The sequence below is a fragment of the Semicossyphus pulcher genome, unplaced genomic scaffold (assembly GCF_022749685.1).
Source record: "Semicossyphus pulcher isolate SPU_LCO1_2020_fin unplaced genomic scaffold, fSemPul1.0.p SCAF_3, whole genome shotgun sequence".
In the NCBI taxonomy this organism is placed as follows: domain Eukaryota; kingdom Metazoa; phylum Chordata; class Actinopteri; order Labriformes; family Labridae; genus Semicossyphus; species Semicossyphus pulcher.
In genome coordinates, this window is record NW_027211704.1 from 22,936,037 (window position 1) to 22,951,794 (window position 15,758).

Sequence of the window (15,758 nt, forward strand, 5' to 3'; positions counted from 1 at the left end):
CTTACAAAGCTCTTAATGGTCAGGCACCATCATATCTTAAAGAGCTCATAGTGCCATATTACCCCTCTAGAACATTGCGCTCCCAGGATGCAGGCCTGCTTGTGCTACCTAAAGTCTCTAAGAGTAGTGTGGAAGGTAGAGCCTTCAATTACCAGGCCCCCCTCCTCTGGAACAATCTACCAGTCAAGGTCCGGGAGGCAGACACCCTCTCTTCTTTTAAGAGTAGACTTAAAACTTTCCTCTTTGATAAAGCTTATAGTTAGGGCTGGCTCAGGCTTTGACCAGCCCATAGTTATGCTGCTATAGGTTTATACTGCCGGGGGATCTGACACACCAAGCTCCTCTCTCTCTCTCTCTGTCTCTCTCTCTCTTTGTTTATCTCTCTCTCTCTCTCTCCCCGTCTCTCTGTCATATTAATGCAGCTCATTAACTCTGTATCTTCTGGTCCCATTAACATTACTAACCACATATCTTCCTGGGAGTTCTTGTGCTCCCTTGTCCTGTAGGTTCCTGGGGATCGTTGCTGCAGACCACCTGCTGCTGTGGACCTGCTCGACTGCAACAACTACTAACATCAGCCTTCCCCATAGTAATAATAATAATAATAATAATAATAATACATTTTATTTTTATTTATTTATACAGTATCATTATTGTTGCTGCTAATGCTAATAGTAGACCTGTTGACTTCAACTGTTACAATTACGATTACCTCAGCCTTTATCATTACTCTGCTTCTCTCGCTAATTTATTTATTTATTTATTTTGCTAATCTTCACCCTAGTCTACCACTATTATTGGCATTGTAACCATAAGTATGTTTCTGTTGTTGTTCATGTAACAAGGACATATGTTGTTGTTGCTCTCTTTGCCTGTCTCTATCCTGCATCTCCTTCTATCCCATTTTCGGCCCATCCAGTCGAGGCAGATGGCTGTTCAACATGAGTCTGGTTCTGCTCGAGGTTTATGCCTCTTAAAAGGAAGTTTTTCCTTGCCAATGTGCCGAATATTGCTAAGTGCTACTCATGGTGATTCATGTTGGGCCTCTCTTTAAATAACATAACAAAGAGTTGGTCTAGACCTGCTCTTTTTGTGAGGTGTCTTGAGATAACTCTGGTTATGATTTGGCGCTATACAAATAAAATTTGATTGATTGATTGATGATTGATCTATGTAAATAATTATGATATTTGTTTCTTAAATATTGGCGTAGATAACCTTTCTCCCACTCTTTCCATTCTCTCTTTAAATCCATTATGTTTTGGTCTACTTTGGGTCATGGGAACAACCAAGGGGGAACATTGCTGACTGGGGTAGGAGAATCAAAACGCTTATCTTTCAGGTTATATTCCTCTGATTTAGTATTTGTCACCCATCCAAATCCATTGCCTTGGAATTTGCTTAACTCTAAGAATTCCTGAATTACACTCTTGGAGTGATTTCTGGTACCACAACCCCTGTAACCGTCAAAATGTCAACATAAGTTTATCTCTTCTAAGGTCTAAAGGTGTTTCTCCCAGCTCTACTTGAATTGCTTTAATCTGCGTTGATCTCATTGCACCACAGCAAATTCTCAATGCTTTGTTTTGCACTCTTTGAATTTTATTTTTTCACTTGTATGAGAAAATGTGTCCAATCTTTTGACTGGTAGTTGCTGCCATACCGTAAACAAAACAGCCATAATCTATTGTTGACCTTATCAGAGCCCTATATATGTACATTGATGCTTGTCTGTCAGCTCCCCATTCTATAGCCCTCATTAAATGTATAACTTTTATGCATTTTATTTCTATTTTCTCGATGTGCATATTCCATGTAACCTTTTTGTCCAACCAAATGCCCAGATACTTTGTCCTTGTCCCTGCGCCATAATGAAGTACCAAGTCATAACGTCACTGTATCCGTGACCGCTTTTTCCATCGCCGCTTGCGCGAATCTTCCATCACAATAACAACAACGATGACGGACAGCATGCCCTGTTTGCTGCTGATGCTCCTGTATTTTCAAAATTACATTAGATCTCAAAGAGAAATTATGCAACTTATCGCACATGTTAATGCTACTCGCTGTTACTTCCATGTACCGCGACTTGATATGAGAAGAAAGGTAATGATCAACGCATTTTTATTCTTAATAAGACTGAACGTAAGATGTTGTTAGCCCCCTCTAACGCAATTTAGCTGGTTATTTAAAATCGGCTGAATTTGTGCCCATTAAACAAATGAATATTTTACTACTTTTTCTTTCTTTATAGATAGTCTTGACCCTAATGGTGAGGCGGAGATCGCCTGTTGTTGACTCGGTACATTGGCAGAGCTCAACTGGGGTCCGTTTCAGAAAGCAGGTTTAGTAAAAAAAAACCTGAGTTTGTTAACCCTGAAATGAGGGAAACCTTGGGTTTGCCATTTCAGAAAGAGAGGTAACTTTAACTCTGAGTTGGTTACTATGGTAACTGAGTCTGTGAACCTAACCTGGTCGCGAGCAGGTTTTCTTCAGGAAACTCAGAGTTTCGCTCCGTCTCCTCCCTCTAGAATATAAAACCCTTATTCGACTTCCTCATTCATCCAACCCTAACCCAAATAAGACGCTGTAAGTTATTGGATTTTTTTTTTAAAACTAACACAATTCAGTTTAATCAACATGAATTATAATGTATGAGTCAGCATCATGTTAGGGATAAAGCTAATGCACATTTAAACAGCCACTGAATGATATTTCATTAGTTTAATATTTAAAATATGATTGAAGTGCTTCCATGTATGTTTTTTTCTCCCCCTGGATTGCTCCTAAATTACTATAAATTTTAGCTTCCGGTCGTGATTAAGTATTAAATAAATAGACCAGTTCAAACTTACAAATTTACTCGAGCAGCAGTTTCTTCCCACACCGCTTCTCTCTCTTTTGCAGCTGCAGCCGTGTTCCTTTATTTTTCTAAAAACATGCTCGTATTCGCTGAACGTCCGCATGAGGATTTTGAGCTCCACTGGTGTGACGTAGGAGGACCTCTTTTTGTGTACCGTTGCCATGGTGAATCGTGGTATCGGGGCTCCATTAATGCTGGCTTTTTACAGTCAGCGTGCACGCACTTAACTCTGGCTGAACCTACTCAGAGTTGATTGAACTAACTCTGATCCGCTGTTCTGGAACCAAAAACTCAGAGTTTCCTATCTCAGAGTAGATCAACTCAGAGTTCAGGGTTGGACTCAGAGTTTGTTGAACCTGCTTTGTGAAACAGATGATAATAAGTTATGTTTTTGTTTACCTTGTTGCCAGCTATGCATTGCTAGATCTTTTTGGTGTGCTTGTCTTTTTCAAATCAATGTTACGTGAAACCCTGTTATGGTTGTTTAATGTTAGCTGACCAACAGCTAGCTAGCTTGCTAGCATCACCGTGATAACTACAGCTGGCGTTACCATGCTTCATTTTGCCACTGGCTCATATACTAACGTCACTTTAACATTTTGCTTCTAGTCTAGCATTGTATAAAGTGCAATGACAAAGTGTTGTTCATTGTGGTATCATTGTGTTGTTTACAGAATTGTCTGCAATCTACAACACCGAGGTAGAGGCGGGGCTGCAGCCACCATTGACCTGTAGTTTACCTGCACCATCGAGCAGCTCTGCTCAGGACTCCCCATCGCCACGGCCCAGACGTGGTAAGATTTACATGGGTCATACGTAAATACTGTTCTACTGTGCATATGTATTGGTGTACTCATATCACCCCGAACAAGTTTCCCTGCATGGCTTAATAAATGTATCTATATACTCTGCAGCACCCTGTCCCTTTTTTGCTGGTTATACGCCAATGCTATTTAGTGATGTCATTTTTTTTACTAAATACTAACGTTTTTTTGTTCATAGGAAGAAAAAGGAAGCGGGACAGCACCACAGAGCTGCTACACCTTATGGAGAAGGCAGAAAAGAGGCAGAAGAAGGCGGATGAGCTGGAGGCGAGCTTCCAGCAGCAGATCTAGGAGATGAATGCCTCGCTGATGCAGTGGTTGGACAGGATGGAGACTCAGGCGCAGGCCTTTCTTGGTCTAATGGGCCGTATGGTGGCGTTGATAGAAGCCCAACACAGGCCAGCATGACTGCCACATTTAGAATGCATGTTGTATAAAGCTTGTACCATTTGTATAAAAGTTTTTTTTTTTTAAATAAAAATGAAACAAGACCTGTCTGTGATTCAGTGAGTTTTTAATCAGTAGAGAAACAAATAATGACAATATTGATCACTTTAACACAAAAAGAACAGGTTTGCTAGACTGTGTAGTTATGGAGGAGCCAGTCAAGAGGAGAGTTACAGAAGTGGACACGGTGTGCAATTAGAAAAATAGACAGAGAAAACAGAGCTTTAAGATGGGACAGACTCGTATGTGTACCATGACTGTGGTGATTATTTTAACGCTGACTCTGTCACTATTGTCTGTCTGACGCCAGAGTCAGACAGAGACTCCGGGCTACAGTTTAGTTCAAACACTTTGCTGTTAAACCTGAGACTTACACAGAGCTACATCAGGCTTGAGCATCAAATGACCAGTTTTCCTCATATGTCCGCACTATTATGTTTGTGTTCTCACTCTCTCTCTTTCTCTCTCCAGGTCCCTCAGTGTACAGTGCGTTTAAATATTATTTATTTCATAGTCATTGCCTGTTTCAAAGCTCAACATTAAAAAAAAGTATTTTGGCAAACATAAAATAAAATATAAGGTGAATCCTCCTATAATGGTAAAATCTTGATCTTAATTCTGCCAGGAGGCAGAGAGAGCAGCTTCAGTAAATAGTTAAACCTCCCCCTCTCTCTCTTTCATTTGATCTGCATGGACAACATTAGACTACCATGTGAATTATGGCTCTTTAAATCCTGCTAGAACGTAAAATTCATGCTTGAATTACCAAAATAATTTGTTTTCATTAACAAAAATAAAGATGCGTCCGTCACAAACTGGGGCAAAAAACAAACCAAAATACAGGAAATAAAGGTTTTAACACTCAAAATTTCCTGAGGGAGACCCCCCAACATACAAACAGATAAAATGTTTCTCTACAATTATTGAAGTATTTACAGTATTGTTATTATTGTTATATAATTAGAGTTCCCTCCAGTTCTATGTGAAAGTTGATAATAAGCATTGTTGTGAAACTATTTAGCCTAATTGTATTTTCTTTGTTGGATTTGCCAGATGTTCAATATGTATCAATCAATGTAATCATAACGCAAGTTAGACAATGTTTCTGACCTTAGCTTGAGAAATATTCTCTAACTGGACCTCTTTCAATTTCAATTGAGTACCCCAGCTATATGCTGTATCATTCAGATACAACCCTCTTAATAAAAAAAGACTTGTCAGACTTGATTTGTATGTTGAGTGAAGTGTAAGACACAATTTTCTAGAGACACCATAGATAAACATTAGTTTTGCAATTTTATCTTCTTACCTGATCCAGACATGCAAACCATTGAGGCGTCATGTTATTGCTGTAGAATATGATGCAAAACAGACCTTTACCTGCTTTGGCTACATTTTGTCTTCAGGGGGTCACCACACAAGACTTCACAGAGAACAGTCATCACAGTAGAAGCAGTGGCTTGTATATCTATTTATTATTATTATTATATAATATTATTTATTATTTATTCTAACTCCACCTGATGTGACAACATAGTGCCATTTTTTATTTCTTTTCATATAAATCTTTCTGGGATTATAATATGAAGGACAAATACACAAACATGCATTCATCCATGACCTCTGCATGTTCAAACTAAAGCAAAGATAAACATCTAGAGTGGCATTCGAGATGCTGTTTCATCTCATTGTTGACGCCATTTGCTCAAAACATCAACTGACCAGGTTACGTTAATATAAATATATTATATTATTATGTAATTTATTGCTGTCAGCCCTCTTCCTATGCTCCCATTTAATAAGTAGGGTGATCGGGGGGTTCCGATGGGGCCAACTCCTCCTCATGGCAGCACTCAGGACAAGCATGATTTCTCCCTGGTGCTCTTTCAACATTTTCTTCAATTGGCAGGAACATCTTTGTGCTTTAGCTGTATATTTATGGTGCACCTCTCAGGCAATAACATGTTCCTCTCTGGCACAGCGGCTGCACCTTTCTTTTCTTTGATATAGTCACTGAACCAGTGCTGCCACTCTCACTGTCTGTTCATTGTAGCAGAAAAGTAAATATAGATATTTACATGTCTTGAGTTCTACATCAAGACACGTAGGCTGTTGAATGGAGTTTTTGGCATTACCCACCTTCATAGTGTTAGCCTGCCTAATTTTGTTAATAACTTTATAACAGATACAATTGCAAAAGTGTTTAACATTCACTGCCGATAAATGTGAGTTTAATAAATTGTTGTCTTATAAGTCAACTTAAAAGAAAGACAGTTTTATTTAAGATGTAATGGCTTAAGTTCATTATATATTGTAATTATTTATTTTAATGCTTTGTATAAAAGACCAGGTTTTGTTGCCAGGTCACCTGCTTTGACTTTTTAGCTCTTTAGCTGATCAGGTCATGGGAACTTTGACAGTACTCTGACTTTCAAAATCAGAATCAGAAATACTTTATTAATCCCCGGGGGGAAATTCAGGATTTTAAATTTGACGGCTTATTAGAAAGTGAGACACTATTGAAAAACGTTTGTATATTACTTTTTTAAAAGGCCTGACTTAAATACCATCCAAAGTGAGTCTCACAATTTGACAACCCGGATGTTGCTTTAACTGAGTTATTTAATGCTATGATCAACTTTAATTTTTTGTCCATCTTGGCAATGTTGTATCTCTTTGCTTGTCGTTTCATGTCCAAGTCTAGTGTTTTCTAAAATAATCTTATCATACTTCCTTTTAACAGTCAATATACCACTCACAGAGGAATCTCGGGTGGAAAATGTAGCCTATACAAAAGTAATTTTTCAGACCAATTATAGTTATTTTGTTTTACATTGCATTTACAGCACGGTTGGTCATCTATTTCACATAAAACTGTTCAATTTCAATTTACAGAAAATGGATTCACAAAACTAAAACGAGACCTAAGCAAGATTTGTAGCTCCACGAGGAAAACGAAACCTTACGAGGAAAGGAAACCTAACTCAGGTTATTGTGGGTAGTTGGGCTACTTTTCCAACAGTTCGCCCCTCCCACTATCAAACTGCGACATCAAGCAGATAGCAAAGTCGTCTTTAAACGCAGTTTCATGAAAGGAGACAAGAAGTAATCGTCATGAACAGTCTGAACCAGCAATATGAGGAGAAGGTGCGTCCCTGCATCGACCTCATTGACTCTCTTCGCTCCCTGGGTGTGGAGAGAGACTTGGCGCTGCCGGCTATCGCTGTAATTGGAGACCAAAGCTCGGGGAAGAGCTCCGTGCTGGAGGCGCTGTCGGGCGTGGCTCTGCCGAGAGGAAGCGGTAGGCTTGCTTTCCCTACAAAATAAAACTTATTGTTTAACAGTGATCTCAAGTTCATCAATTATTTAATTATAGCCTACCTAGATAACAAAGGATGACTACAAAAAAAATATGAATCGCTCGTTTATCTGATTTTATTTTTCATGAAAACATTAGGAGGAATGTGAAGGAAGGAGTTACTCAAGGATGAAGGATGACCTTAAAAAAGGGTACCAAACATATGGGCTGCTTCCCAAGTCTCTTAAATTGCATCCATGTTTCCTTCACTTGCGTCGTTCACTTGCGTCTTAGTCCCTCCCACCAGAGATGCATGGAGAGACGCGAGGAAACCAAGAGAGGAGAGAGGAAACGAGGGAATGTTTTTTAAGAGACATGAGACGTCCTTTCCGATGAAGCGTCACGTGCTGCGACGTCCGTTTGTGATGATCGCGTCAGCTGATCACCGCTGGATCAGCTGTCAGTCTGCTTTAACAGCTGTGTGTGTAGCACACATGTGCACTGTATTAATTCTAATAAAACACGAAGTAACAGTGCTTTCTCTCTGTAACCTGTTACCTGTGTAACAAACACCTGCACATGAAGAACAGGCTGCAGTCTGTGTTCCTGCTGCAGAGCCAGACGGACATTTCCTACAGCACTGTGTCTTTATATTATTTGTTCATTATTTACATTTTTGATCACTGATAATCTGATCTGAATTAATTATTTAATAAGCCCAAATACTGTCTGTTCATGAACTATGAAAATGATTTATTAGGCTAAAAGTTTCAGGATAAATAGAAATCACGTCACGCTGATCAAACCAGATCTCACTGATGATCACTCCCACAAGTAAAAAGTGTTACCTGCTGACAGAGAGACTCTCCTGCCCCCTCTGAATTCATTCATTCATCTGTAATAAAAGTTAGCAGGGAAATAACTGATCATGACAAGAGGTATTTTTTTAGATGAAATTTAATAGAAATGAATCTGTTTTTGCCACTTTTGATTTTTAGACAACTTATTTTTACTCAGATGTTGACCCAGAAAACAAATCAAATCTGCAGTTATTCACTGCATTTTATATATTTTACGACAAGTTATGATCAATATTTCGTTCTAAACGATCTCAGCTTTCCAGATACCAACTCATTATACCGACGTTGTTTATAGTCGGTTTCAAGGCGCCCTGTAAAGTCTGTTTTAAGGTCCGCTTCTTCCTCTCTGCGATATGAAAATCCGGTGATGTTGTGAAGTTTCACATAAGTCCGATCTGCTGCAGCGTCCAATCACTAACTGATCTGTAATAAGGGGGGCGTGTCGGCCAGTAAAAGACTTCCATGGAGGCTGCTCTCGTGTATCCTTGCTTATCTCTCCTCGGAACTCCCTCCTCTCTCCTCGCTCCTCCGAGCAGCGATAAGAGCTTTGAGACGGTCCTCAATATGGCGGCTCCGGAACTACTTCAGGTTCGGGCGAGGAGCGAGGAGCTATCAAATAAGAGACTTGGGAAGCAGCCATAGACTAATGAGCCTGCATGGGCTATAGCTATGGCTATCACATAAAATCACTGTATTTAAAATAAAGGTAATACAAATGAATAAATTAAGGGAATAAAGAACATGATGTACTGAGTTACAGTATTTATTTTTTGTTGACCACATAATTTGTAGACATAAAGTATAAAAAAGAGATGGACTTATAAATAAAAAACCTTTTACCTGTTGAATTATTGACTATTTTATTGTCAAAAGTATTTCACTCTTCCTTACTTCAGGCATTGTGACAAGATGTCCTCTCGAATTGAAGATGAAGAGAAAGAAAGAAGGAGAGGAGTGGTACGGAAAGATAAGCTACCGGGACATTACGAAAGAAATAGAGGACCCTGCAGATGTGGAGAAAAAGATCAGAGAAGGTAACAGTAAACGGCATTCTTAAATTTCACTGGTGGATTTCGCTTTTTAGTGAATCAATTCTTTGTAACTTGTAAGTCATCAAACATTGTGTCCTCTCCCTCCAGCTCAGGACAAAATGGCCGGGGTCGGGGTCGGGATCAGTGATGAGCTCATCAGTCTGGAGATCGCCTCTCCTGATGTGCCAGACCTGACGCTCATTGATCTGCCTGGCATCGCCAGGGTGGCTGTCAAGGGACAACCAGAGAACATTGGAGACCAGGTGAATTTGTTCACCACTTGCTTATACCTAAAACGATCATTTGTGCCACCTCCGTATATTTACTTCCCACTATTGGTCTAATCTAAGATCTAAGACCCTCGCTGGTCTGTGAGTGTGTCTGTAGACGTATGTAACTATTGATATGAAGTCTTTGTTAGTTATATGATCAGAAAAGCCCAAAACAAAATGGTGAGGTGATAGTTGTACAGTTTGTAGTTTTATACTTTTACATGAATTGATGCTTTCAGATCAAGAGGCTGATCCAGAAGTTTATTAATAAACAAGAAACCATCAGCTTGGTGGTTGTTCCATGTAACGTGGACATAGCGACCACAGAGGCCCTGAAGATGGCTCAGGAGGTGGATCCTGATGGAGAGAGGACTTTGGGTAAAAACAGCTGATTGAAAAAAATGTCCACTTGGTAAAGTTACTTGACTTTTAGAAAGTTCACTTTCTGTTTTTATTTTTTTCGCTCAGGTATCTTGACCAAGCCTGATCTGGTGGACAAAGGCACAGAAGAGACAGTGGTACAAATTGTCCATAACGAGGTGATCCACCTGAAGAAGGGCTACATGATCGTCAAGTGCAGGGGTCAGAGGGACATCATGGACAAAGTGTCTCTCTCTGAAGCGATAGAAAGAGAGAAAACCTTCTTCCAAGAACATACGTATTTCCAGTAAGTCCTTTTTGGTAATTATGCAAAAAAATTATTTGCATTACGACAGATGTGTACACACTAACTTTTCATTTTTGCTGAAGGATTCTCTATGATGAAGGACATGCCACTGTTCCTAAACTGGCTGAAAAACTCACTCTTGAGCTGGTGCATCATATCCAGGTGAATACCTCTTACCGCTTCTCCTTAATGGTTTCACCACAGATACTTTGTCCGCTTCAGGTGTTAAAGGTTTGACCCCTGTGTGGATTGTAGAAATCTCTGCCACGACTGGAAGAGCAGATAGAGAATAAACTAAAGAAGACTCAGGCAGAGCTGGACAGATATGGCAGCGGCCCCCCGTCTGACGTGAATGAGAGACTCAGCTTCCTCATTGATGTGAGTTCACTTTTTTATGTCCATGCGCCTCCAAACCAGGAGTGTAACCATAAAGCTTATAGCTTTGTGAAGAACTAATTTGCTCTCTTCTTTAATACTAACCTGTTATACTTTAGAGAGTGACCGCGTTTACACAGGATGCTATCAGCCTCACTACAGGGGAGGAAGTCAAAGGAGGGTCCAGGATCAACATCTTTTCTATTCTCAGAAAAGAGTTTGCGGCATGGAAAGAGAACATAGATCGCTCTGGAGTAAACTGTAAGTGCATCAATAGTTTCAAAGTTTTTGCTGTGGCTTCCCTTCTCTACAACCTTAGCCTATATGATGGGTCAACTAATGAGGAAGATGTGTGTTAAAAAAAATCCACCTATTCTACTATTTGTAACAGGAAATGACGGCAATAACGGTAACCAAGGGTTGTCTTTTGTGTCACAAATTAATCTCTATTACAGTCAACTGGAATATTGAGAAAGAGGTGGCTCAGTATGAAGGAAAGTACCGTGGAAGAGAATTACCAGGCTTCATCAACTACAAGACCTTTGAGGACATGGTCAAGGAGCAGATCAAACAGCTGGAAGAGCCTGCTGTCAAGAAACTCAAAGATGTGTCAGGCATGTGTTTTCATGACGCTTCAGTGATTAAATCGCAGATCGAAATATGTGATATATGACTCTGCATCTTTGAGTCTGTGATTGTTTTGTGTCTTCTTTAATAGAAATTGTGAAGAGAGAGCTGCATAAGGTGGCACAGAACAGCCTGGTTGGATTTCCTAACCTCGTCAGTACAGCTAAGGTAAAATGTTCGTCGTCCATTGCTACTTGCTGAATACATACAGTATGACTAAACATCATTTTATATGTACTGACAAATCTTTAGATGAAGATTGAAGCCATCAGAAAGGAGAAGGAGGTTGCAGCAGAGAACATGCTGAGGACTCAGTTTAAGATGGAGTCGATTGTTTACACTCAGGACACCATATACAGCAAGAAGTTAGGGAAGAGGAAGAGGGAGGAAGAACAGGCCGGCACGTCTGTCTTGAGTCATATAAATAGCACCAGCACAACTGGAGCCACCCTGAAGGAGATGGTCAGACACCTAAAATCCTACTATCAAGTAAGTGTAATAAAAATTGCATTTTTGCATTAGTGGCTTTAACATCAATTCGTGCTTCAACATGTATCGTACAGTGACCTGTGTGTGTTCTGCATGTGCAGGGGCACAGAGGAAAGAAATAAGTTCTTAGCCGGCCCAAGTCCGGTTTATATATAAGAATGACTGAAGTCCGCCGTGTAAATAGCAACACGCCCGCCTGCAGCAGCACCTGGCTCTTAAAGGGAATGACAGCTTACAATCTGATTGGTTTGATTCATGTTATGCTGAAAACACAGCTATGAATAATCCAGGGATTTAAGCCAAACTCTTTGCACCTTGCACCTCGGTTTGTGCCCAGATTGTGTACTGTGTAAGTAGCAAAATGGGTCAGACACGCCCTTTACACTGTGTGCCTTCCGCCGTGTAAATGGGGTTTTATTTAGAAATCTTTTTTAAGAAAAGTTAATATTTTTGGCTCGTACATGAAAGATTACCTGCTGTATTACACACAAAAAGAGACAGTTAAGACCAACAAGCCAATATCCATATAATGTATAACTAATGAGGAAGTAAACTGGTCAGTCATTAGCACTGAACTCCACCAGTGTATGTCCATAATGCGCCCTCTAAATAGCAGTGACAGACTGCGCAGTCACTTTTTGCGTCCTCAAGATAGCATCACGTCACCCGCTTGCCTGACGACACCTCATTTTAAGACAAACACTCGCATGGGCGCTAACATGGGCCCATTTACACAAAGTGGGCGCTGGGCATGAAAATGACAACTGTGTTGGGTGGGAAAATAACAATGACACTTGCGCTGCGTGCCTTGGCGCTTTGAACTGGGTGTACAATAGAGCCCAGAGAGACAGACAACCATTCACGCTTACATTCACAGCTACGGGCAATTTTAGTGTCATCAATTAACCTAGTGAGCATGTCTTTGGACTGTGGGAGGAAGCCAGAGTACCCGGAGGGAGCCCACAAATGAATGGGGAGAACATGCAAACTTCTAGCTGTGAGGCGACACCGCTAATCACAGCACTACGTGCAGCCTCCGATTCCATAATAAAACGTGATGTTACTTGGTCGGTAGCTAAAAATAAAGATATTTCTATGTATGTATGAGGAGTAAAAGGGGCAGAAGAACAATTCATGACAACCATGTCCAAAATAAAGATATCTTTGTGATACAGATAGGAGCTTTGCCTAACACCCCAACTTTCTCCTCTCAAAACCACAGATTGCCGGCCAGCGTCTGGCTGACCAGATCCCCCTGGTGATCCGCTACCAGATGCTGCAGCAGTCTGCCATCCAGCTGCAGAGGGAGATGCTGCAGATGCTTCAGGACAGGGAGAAAACCGAGGTCCTGCTTCAAGAAGACTCGCGCAGTAAAACTGAGAGAATCCACCTTCAGAATCGCCTCAAGCGCCTGTCGAAAGCCCGCATTCTGTTGACTGATTTTAGTATGAACATATACAACTTCAACACAACACAAGTGATGCAACAGAATGGTGCCTTGAATGGCAGCATCGTACTTCCGCTGACCCTCCGCCTGCCCTCAGGATCTGGGAAGGCTGGTGTTGGCTCTTTTAAAGACAAAAGATCAGGAAGGCGTTAGGCCAAGGCAGGGTGGCCTTTGGTCTGAAAGCCTTTGTTGATCAGCTGGTCCATTTCGTCGCACAGATCTGCAACAAATCACTTGCGCTCTTCCCTCCTGCTTCATACACTCCACCTTCATCCCAGTCTACAAAAAAAAGTAACTGTTGTACTTTAACTCTTGTACTTTATAAGAAACTTTTCTTTTTATGTCTAAGTGCATTAATAACTAAAACAAAATGGGTGTTACATGTACAAATATGTTGACAATAAGGCCAATTTCTGCTTCTGAACTCCAGTGTACGCTAGATCTTACATATAACAAGTTGTCTAATTTCAATTCTTTACATTTCTTTTCTTTGCAGTTTTTCTTTCTGACATTATTCATCATCTATTTTATCAAAAGTACATTAAAAAGATGTAATCTTGTTACATAATTTGAGCTTATATCTATATCTCTATTTAAATTAACATTATTCATTTTACTTATTATAACAAATATTTCTAGAGATTTTTTCCATGTTCTCAGTTTTCCGTTCAATGCTGTTATGTCCTTGTTAGCCTACAATATATAAAGTATAAAAGGTCCAAAACAGATTGGAAAAACAATGCTTGATATTGTGTGTTTTTTTGGTTTAGTTTAGTTTTGTTAAGAGTCCTGTTTCAAACAGACACCCTGGATTCATCGTTGTTGAGGATGAGAAGATAACAAATCTAACATATTTAACAAGCACATGCTACAGGCTAATCATTAATGGCACATAAACCTGAATAATGTTACTGTAACGCGGTCCCCCGTGTAAACTGAATAACACTGGGTTATCTTAGCGTTGGTAAAAAACAAGCAAAGCAAGCAAGAGCATGGGGGCAACTTCTGCTCGCCCTCATATTTGAAAAAATGCTGCAAGTGCCCTCATGGATGCCTCTGTAGTAGATAAAAAATGATAAAGTGCCCTCCCAGGTGCCCTTCCAATGGATACATTTTATTGGGTGCCCTTCTAGTGGATAACTAGCCTTTAGGTGAATTTCCCCTCGGGGATTAATACCTTACTAATTAATACCTTCTAAATGAAATGTGTGAAAATTAGTTGGCCTCCACACCTATTACGTATGAGACAATTTGCCCTCATGGGATGCCTCTATAGTTGAAAATGCCCCTTTTGTTGTTTCGCATCACAAATTTTTGCACATTGGTGCAGAAGCTAGAGACAGGGAGAGTGCAATGCAGGAGGTGGGGAATGTAAGTGTAAAAGTATATTGTTTTTGAATGGAAGATGATACATGAAAGGTCCTGATAATAAGGTATCCTTGGGTGAGGCATCTGTGTCTTTGTTTTTATATATGTAACCACGCCAGGATTATTGCCATAGAAATTCTGTTTTTCGAGTTTCAGGTGCTCTTGTGAGGATTACGGCATCCTGCTGACATGTGGCTGCAACAATGAATGAATGCAAGAAAGAAAAAAACAGTCAGAGCCATACAAAGTTCCCTGTAGTGCTGGCATGCAAGGTCATCTTGAGATTATCAGTTTAAGTTTAAATAAAAGTGTCGTACAATAAAAATGTACTCCATTATTCCCTCTGCTAACCTATGTGAGGTTGTTAACTTATTGGTTAACACTCTGACCATGGACTGCAACATCTCTGATTCAAGTCCAGCTGAGGTTCTTTGTTGCCTCGCTCTCTCTCTCTCTCTCTCTCTCCCTCTTTTCCTGTATTAGTGCTTTAATTGTGTAAGCTCTCTAGTCACTGCTTTTAAGTAGATCAAATCAAATTGCGTTCACCAACGCATGAAAAACTTAAATGATATAGCAACAACTTTATTACCCAATCTTGTGGCCACATCAATTTGGGGGAACATGATCAGCACTAAAACCTTGTTTTAATAGGCCTAGATCATTTTCATCTCTGTTGTTCTTGTATAGTGCATTTCTTTCTAAATTAAATTATGGCTGGATCGCGATCGTGAAATATAGTACAGGGGTTAGTACAAAGTTCATTTTTACCCCATGGCCTAAGATCCAGCCCTGCAATAATAACATTATGCATGAACAGGAAACAAGAAGAAAAGTGCGAGGAAATAAAACCTCACTATCTGTTTCATTTACAGTAATTTAGGTGTGCCACACTCGGTAACAAACAACACAAGTGCCGAGAAAAGCATGCACCTCGCGGAAGCGCGCACCCCTCGAATGCAATCTATGGCAATTTACTGTAGAGTTTATAAATGATAAAACCCTTCTCTGTGGGAGTTCATCAGAGATGAGAAATCATCTGAAGTCAATAGTTTATAAGCGCTTTGGGTCATCAATGTTTTATAGACTCAGACACACATTTTTTTTAAATGAATGACTGAAACGTGTGTTGTTATTTCAGCCAGGTATTTTTGGTTGAAACAGTGTCCATCCTGATTTACCGTCGTTTAATA

At 40.0% G+C, this 15,758-nt stretch overlaps 1 protein-coding gene across 1 annotated transcript; it reads left to right on the forward strand.

Moving 5' to 3' along the window:
• Window positions 1–7,245: 7,245 nt before the first annotated feature.
• LOC138605320 (interferon-induced GTP-binding protein Mx-like) lies at window positions 7,246–13,876 on the forward strand. The gene is made up of 12 exons (XM_069677482.1): window positions 7,246–7,435; window positions 9,189–9,326; window positions 9,432–9,586; window positions 9,835–9,973; window positions 10,064–10,262; window positions 10,346–10,424; window positions 10,518–10,640; window positions 10,757–10,898; window positions 11,093–11,251; window positions 11,356–11,432; window positions 11,517–11,753; window positions 12,976–13,876. Exons 1-12 carry the CDS (start codon window positions 7,249–7,251, stop codon window positions 13,351–13,353), a joined length of 2,013 nt encoding a protein of 670 aa, XP_069533583.1. The 5' UTR covers window positions 7,246–7,248; the 3' UTR covers window positions 13,354–13,876.
• The last annotated feature ends 1,882 nt before the right edge of the window (window positions 13,877–15,758 follow it).

Coding starts and splice junctions, on each gene's coding strand:
- LOC138605320 (XM_069677482.1), top strand. CDS start 7,249: ATGAACAGTCTGAACCAGCAATATGAGGAGAAGGTGCGTCCCTGCATC. Junction 10,425..10,517: donor AGCTGGTGCATCATATCCAG/GTGAATACCTCT, acceptor TGTGGATTGTAG/AAATCTCTGCCACGACTGGA. Junction 11,252..11,355: donor GAAACTCAAAGATGTGTCAG/GCATGTGTTTTC, acceptor CTTCTTTAATAG/AAATTGTGAAGAGAGAGCTG.